The sequence below is a fragment of the Habropoda laboriosa genome, unplaced genomic scaffold (genome assembly GCF_001263275.1).
Source record: "Habropoda laboriosa isolate 0110345459 unplaced genomic scaffold, ASM126327v1 scaffold89, whole genome shotgun sequence".
NCBI lineage: Eukaryota > Metazoa > Arthropoda > Insecta > Hymenoptera > Apidae > Habropoda > Habropoda laboriosa.
Window position 1 is genome coordinate 1,738,552 of NW_017100263.1, and position 7,694 is coordinate 1,746,245.

The 7,694-nt window shown below is 33.3% G+C and overlaps 1 protein-coding gene across 2 annotated transcripts in view; it reads left to right on the forward strand.

Moving 5' to 3' along the window:
• The first annotated feature begins 279 nt into the window (after window positions 1-279).
• Window positions 280-7,694, forward strand: part of LOC108573095 — an 8,805-nt gene continuing 1,390 nt past the window's right edge. Inside the window, exons 1-2 of one of the 2 annotated variants that reach the window (XM_017935461.1) lie at window positions 280-696; window positions 5,251-5,479. In XM_017935461.1, coding sequence (XP_017790950.1) covers window positions 280-696; window positions 5,251-5,479 — 646 coding nt within the window. Of the gene's footprint in view, window positions 703-5,250; window positions 5,480-7,694 lie in introns of both variants that reach the window. The other variant, XM_017935462.1, reaches the window with a different exon arrangement.

Consider the following 7,694-nt stretch of genomic DNA (forward strand, 5'->3'; position numbering starts at 1 on the left):
ATATACCTTGGAGATATTTACAATTAGATGAATCCATTTACGTGGTGCATCCTCTATATTATATTTGAAGTATATTTAAATGTGCAATACTTGCTAATTATAATATTCTAAATCTCCATTTATTTACCATCAAATATAATTATATGTACAAATAAAGCAAAACAAAATAAAAAAATTAATTTGTAGTAATTTTATGTGCAAAATGTTTAAAATTTTTCAATTTTGCTGTTGGCAGATTTAAGAATAAAATTACAAGGAACGTAAGATTGGAACGACAGAATGCAATCTACACCTAAAGCAACGGCTGATGAATCAGTTCAAGGCAAAGTTCATCCCGTATCAAAGAGTACTTCGATGGTTGTGAAGAAATTAGTGCATAATACTCCCATGCCTCTCGAAAATCGCCAAATGAACGAAAGCGAAATAAAAATAGAAAAAAAAGATTCGAAAGAAAGTGAGAAATCGAAGAAACCACAGTTACAAAATGAAAGCTTAACGAATTTAGAACATGAACATTCCAAGCCTGAAACCGTGAAGTTAAAAAATATCGAAGTTAAAATGGAAAAAGTTAAAGCAGAAGACAATAAGTCACAAAACACAAACACGGCAGAAATTCAAACCAATGTACAAACCAACACCGAAACTACAGTAATTCAAACCAATGTACCGAAGTGCAAACTGATTCGAGTTGCCGATGTATCCGTAAGTTTGAATTACAGCAATATAAAACATTGTTATCTCTACTATTTACCTTTTACAGTAATAATCATATCCTTAACATATTATTAAAAAAAAATATATATACATGATATTTGGAGCTAAAAATTATTACGCATAATTTAAATTACCTATTTTTATTTCTGATAACTCTACTAATAGTCTTATGCGTGCAATCAACATCTCAAGTAAAATGCTTAATAATTTATAAATGAATTCATTCATGAACTTTTAGAACTCTTCGATACTTCATTTGTCAACCTTTAAAAAATATTTAGAAATTTTTGATCTTGTTAAATACCAAATTACTCATGTAAAATCATGCATAAAATTTTGTATTCTAAACAAATTTATTTTTTACTGAAATTTCCATTAACTCTAAATTATTGTGTAAACATTTTGTAATTCATAATTCAGCTTTGAGTTTATGTCTGATTTTTTATCTGTTTTTACATCTTTTGTTACATGTGCATACGTATAGTTCATAAAGTTTGTTAAGTAACGGAACGAATATAAGATAAAAATAAAAATATCATTGCTGTGAGGAAGTTTAAGACAGTTAAAAAAACATAAGAATTCAGTACATATATGTCATTAATTTCAATATGAATTAATGTATATTAGATAAAATAGTAGAATTAAAAAATAATACTTGGACGCTGTACAATAACTTACATTGGCCGTGTTATAAGCAGATTTTTAAAGCTTCCGCATCAGAAATGATAAAATAATTAATCGCGTAGCTGAAGATTTTAATTATGCATCTCAGGTACTTTGTGTGTATTTTAAACTAACCTACTAAGAATTACTAGGTTCGGTATCTTTAAAATTAGAAAATTAGTCATTGTATGATAATTTTCTTTATTAAACTATACAAAAACAAAGATCACTGTCAAATACTCTTGGAAATGATATCAAAAAAGAATCTGTTTGTATGATCATACTTATTATATTTCTTCCTATGTTCAAACCTAACTTAGATATTCGAGTGTTCAGTATCTCGTTACTCGCCCTGTATACGGAATTGATAAACTTCAGTATTAATATAAGGCAGTCTTGTAATTATCAAGAACTGAAGCACTGTAAGCTTTTAACGGCTGATTATTAAATGAAATAATGTTTCACTGTATCGAACTATACGACTGTAAGTACTTACACTTGACTATTGTGCAGGGTGTCTCAGAACACTGCTGTGTAAAAGCAAAGGACAACGTCAAAAGTAGGCGAATTTTGATCTTCATCGGGATTGAAAAATCCTTTCACACCGTAATTCTATATGTTCTAAAGAATTGGGAACTAACAGTTATTTAACCAGGAAATGGTGGGAAAGTTATAAAAAATGCGGTACCAATGCAAGATGTCTGGTTGTGTCATTTAGTTGGAATTTTCCGGTCTCATTTTCCTCGGATGACGATCAATTGATAAAATAATCATTCAGAAAATCTTACAAAAAATTATAGTAGATTGGTGTTTAATAAAAAGAAACCATATAATAAAAATAATTAATGATAAAAATTGACGTGTTGTGGAAATCGTCAGGAAGGAAGAATTATTTTATAAAAGATAAACTGACTATACTGCAACTTAACAGATCTCGTTTTAGACTATACAGTTCTGGTTGCATTCGTATTTCTAAACGTTACTAATGCGAGAGCACGTTGTGACAAAATATTGGACACTTTTTAAATAATCGATACTGTTGGATCGATTGTTATGACGGAATAGCGGAGTCATTTACTTATGAAGCCATGTTGAAGCCATGAGTCACGGTGAGATTACGAGTAGGGAGCAAATGAGAGAAAAAATTATTCCTACGTTCTAACATTTAAAAACGAAGAATTTCCTAGAAAACGTTCACAGAAGTTGCGATACATACAAGCCAAGGCAGAGCTACAATACATATATTTGTAGAAAAACATGAGCTACTGCCAGCAATTTTCATATTAATACAAAAAATAATTCTTGAACAGAAGACACCTTTGTTTCATTGTTTATACTTCATCCAATGTGGAACAGTCGCACAGGTAGTTTGCAGTGACATTTGTTAATACTTTAATAGTGATCTATTAAAAGATGAAGCTTCATATAAAGAAATTTTTTTTTTACATTGAATCATTACCTTTCGAGTTGTATTACTAATTTCGAGACACCTTGTAGTGTAGACGAATTTTAATCATTCAGAAACATTTTATAACATTGTCCGAAACCTTAATTTAGAAAACTAACGAAACGTCCAAGTTGTTGAGCGCGATAATTATGAACAACACGGAATAGCAAATGCAAGGTGTCATGTAACTGGTGGTACAAGCCAGAAGGTGTTGCTCCTATATGAAAAACCGAATCGAAAATATAGAATAAAGTTTTTTTCATAAGAGGTTTAGTTGTCGAGAAAATTAAATTTAAAAATTAGTCGAATGCGTGTGCTCTCTGCTTTATTTCTTTGTACTAATAAACGATACTAATGTCATGATAAGTACCTATTGATAATACATTTATTAACGATTTACTAAACGAATTGATGAGAGTGACGCCTATGTTAACACATACAAATCCTTGCTCTTTGAATCGGAGAGTCATGGACTGATTGTTAATGCCCGTGGTTGTTACAATGAACTTTCGAGCCTTGTAGTATTTGCACGATGTATTTCTATCGCGTGATGTTATAACAAATATGAGCTGGCTGCTCCTTGGTTCTCCTTGTTCTTGGTGGTTCAACGACTACTGAACGACTGACTGTCCGATGTCGCGTCTAGGACGTCCGTGAGAGGGATTTTTTGTTAGGACACGCTGACTGGTTAACAATTACATTTGCCAATTAGCGTATCTAATATCGTTTTTACCTCCCGTTCAGTGCGCCCTTAACGCGCTGTCACCTTGGAAGGGTGGGAGACGGTCGCGAGGGATGGGCGGAAAGTCCCAAAAATCTGGAATTTCCTCAGGGTGACTAATCGGCAAGCGGACCGTTACATACAGATATGCCGTTTATGGTATGTTCGTAGGCTATTGAGCGCGACAAATTACTAAAAATCTAGCAAAGCAATTCTAGTGACTCTCGCAGGAGGTAATTAGACCCGTGCAAGCAACAAACGAAAATCCTCAACTCAAAAATAACCGTTCCCGGTCGATCGTGCCATAAACCGTTTCTACAGAAAACCTAACACCGATGATACGATATTTTAACACTTTAGTTGTGTGAAAGCCTGTACGATTCTTTCTTTTAGCTGCAGATTTACACTATCCTCTGCGTAGATCATTCCTTGCGAAATGTGACATTACCACTGTTTATTAACGTAAAAGTATGAGCAAAGGCAACAGTTTGTAGTAAATCTTTAAATTCAATTTTCTCGGAAACAAAGCCTTGTATGAACAAATTTTATTCTATATTTTTGATTTAGTTTTTCACGCAGAATCATCGTTTATTCGCAGGTACCGTCAGTTATATGACACCTTGTATATCAAATACTTGTACACCGTAAACGCTGGGCAGATTTGAATTAATAAAACACGCAACCGATCACTCTATTTATCTTTTTCCTCACCTTTTCATCGTTCTCACACACTCCAACCATTATACAGGATGTCCAGTAAAGAGTGTAACACCCGGAAATGGGGGGTTGCTGGGGTGACTCTGAACAACTTTCTCCTTTACCAAAATGTTGTTTGAAGCTTCGTTTTTGAATTATTAACGAAAAACACTGGCCAATCAGAGCGCGCGTAGAGCCCGCGCCCAGGCACGGGAGCGCAGAGACTCATCCGCGCGCGATCGTGAACAAACGCGTACGCGTGACTTCTCAGTTATCGATCGCTGTCAAAAAAATTTCACTTTGCACCGCTATTTTTATAAGGCTTAGAGAAATGGTTTTTTGTCGTCATTCCGACGTTTGTATAACAATACATAGTTCGCGTGGAAGAATAGAACAAGGTTTGGTAAGGGCTTGTTGGCAATACACCAACACCTCAGCTAAAATAAAGTTTGAAGACCGTTTTACTACTGATTTTATATAGTATCAACAAAAGATACAACTTAAGATTCTCTTCTGACATATTTTTAAGAGTAGTATTACTCTGAGTCAGGTTACAGAGTCCACTGTCCGAGGGTTACTGCGGGATCCACCCACACTGGTGTTCGCAAGGAGTTCACGAACAGATCGCGAACCATGTTCGCCGGTAGTGAAGACATTTTCGTGAGCAGTGTACTCATTAGTGAGCACCAGTGTGGACACTATGCTGCTTTTGTTCGCGAACAGTCTGCAAGCAGCTTGCGAACTGTTGTTAGTAGAATACGATGCAAGCAAAAAACATTGAACCATGAATTTCAAGGTCGAGGACAATTTTGCACGTCCTTTTTTCCACAAATGTCCACCGTTCCGAAGGTATAGAATCCTGCTGTGATGGTCTTTTTACAATCTTTTTATGCACCCTGTACATACATATTATAATGGTCAATTTAATCATAATATTCTTGTAATACATACACCCTCTAAGGAGTAAATAATTTACCTAATCAACTAATATTAAATAATATATTTTCAGAACGTACAAAAGCCTTCGAATGTTGCTGTTCCTCGAAAATGTCCTCCTCTCTCGGCACCACTTTTAAGTGAACGCCCACTTGTTTTAACAACGCATCTCGTTCCTTCGCTACCGATTAGCTTGTTCCAAGTACTTGTAGAAGCAATCGAAGTTGCTACTGAAAGACCAGTAGTATTGCTATACGAGCCTAGAACTGACAGACCAGTTGCAAAAGAAATCACGGATATTGGTATGTTAACTGTTAATATTATTATAATCAATAAAAATTAAAAATGAATCCTTCTTAATTCATTATGCATGCAGACAATATACTGGGTGTTCCGTAGCTAGTAGTCCAACCGTAAAAGGAGTGATTCTACATGAAAAAGTAAATCGAAGATATAGAACTAAATTTTTTTATAAAATGCTTAGTTTACGAATTTAATGATTCGCTGCAAAATGTTGCTTCCGTTCGTACATACTTTTATGCTGATAAACAACGGTAATGTCACATTTCGCAAAGAAATAATCTACAAAGCGAAGAAAAAAGAATCGTACAGGTTTTTAAACGATTAAAACGTCAAAATACCGTCTATGATCGGGTCTATGAATCAGTCTATGATTCTCTGATTTAAAAAGCGAAGATTTGTATGTATTAACAAGGTGAAAGGTATGCTTTGGCATACTTTCATAAACCTAAGGTGAAAATTAGAAAAATTAAAATTCTTAACGTTGGATGATTCACTGCAACGCACGCGGGTATCCCTTTCAAGTGCCGTATCTCGAACGTCGTTTCTTGACGCACTAATAAGTTTATCTCACTTACTCTCGTTGTATCCATTCTCTTCCTTTGTCGGCCTGTTCGAAAGTCAATTATAATACTATAACCAAAACGCTATCCTGCTGACGAGAATGTGAATGCGTGGACCAAACTCATTGTTAGTAAAATTTAACCGAGCACGGGTGGCTGAAGGTCCCAGCTGAAGGAGGGCACTTAAATATCTCCTTTGTTTTTAATGCCATGAAAAATGTTTGTAGCACGATTTAAATGATTTCCAAAGGGGAATATCGTGAAAGAAAAAGTTTTTATTTGCTTGTTTTTTGTCTTACAATTTCATCATCCTTTTAGTGTTCAAGGTCATCTAAAGGTCACGATTCAGGCATATTCAGATGTATTTTCCCGTCTACTACAAGGTGCAATAGAAAAAATACACGTTTCCTAGATAAAAAACGACGATGACCTTGAAAAAACTAATAAAACAGAGAAAACAAAAAACTTTTTCTTTTATGATGTTATACCCTGTACAATATCATTTCATGTCGTTGTACGAAAGCTAAGTATACTTTTCATAATGTAATAGTTTATATAAATTAAGATGTCGAGAAATCTTTCTTTTCACTGTACTCTGGGAAAAAGTATACTTGTATTTGCCAGATCATTCATAAACAAAAATGTGTTTTAAAAACTTTTGAAAATAGACTAAAAATATACTTTTCAATTAATCAATTCATATCATCCTTCCTCAAATACAGGGTGAGTCACCTAAGATTGGAAGCTGAAATATTTTCAAAACTGTTAATTATATGGAAAAGGCTTCAAACAAAAGTTGAATGGTTTCGAAAGAGATATTGTTTAGTGTGACTAGCATTTTTGTAAGTAGACGCGAGGAGGACATATAAAAGTCAAGTTTGTTTTTTTTTATGGAATCATATATTATTTTAATGCATCAATCGATTCAGCTCATCATTCTGTATAAAAAAGTGTTATGCTGTTTATACCGAGAAACCATTAGTTTAGAAGATATTTTAATTAAAATCTAGCGGAATGGTATGTACTCTTACAATCAGAAAGCTTAAGTCGCGTGCAATATTCTTTAAGGAACAAATTGCAAAAACATGTACTAGATGCCAACGGTCATCACTTTGAACACATTTTGTAATAGGTCATATGTAATAATGTAATGAATATTTGTTAAAATCGGTTGTAAGAGTACCATTCCGTAATATTTTAATTAAAATATCTCCAAACAAGCAAGTTTGAAGCATTTTCGATATAACTAACAGTTTCGAAAATATTTCAATTTCCAGTCTTAGGTAACTCACCTGGTAGGTACATACATATATTAAAATTTAATTATGACTGAAAGTATATTTATCGTATTCATTATTGCATCTTTACATAGATTTATAAATTTTGATTAGTATTTTAAAACTTCGAGCTTAAAAAACCAAACTCTTCAGTAAACAGCTTTAAAAAATTCATTATAGCTATTCGTTATAGCTAAATTAAATTGAAAATTTATACACATATGGCCTAACAACATTTTCTGTTATATTGTTATATATTTTTTGATATCTGGATTTTGTGAAGAACTCACCAAGGAATTGTCATAATATTTACAAATAAATCTACAGAGATTAATAAAAAACAAAATTTCTTTCGCATTATTTTTCAAAATATGGAG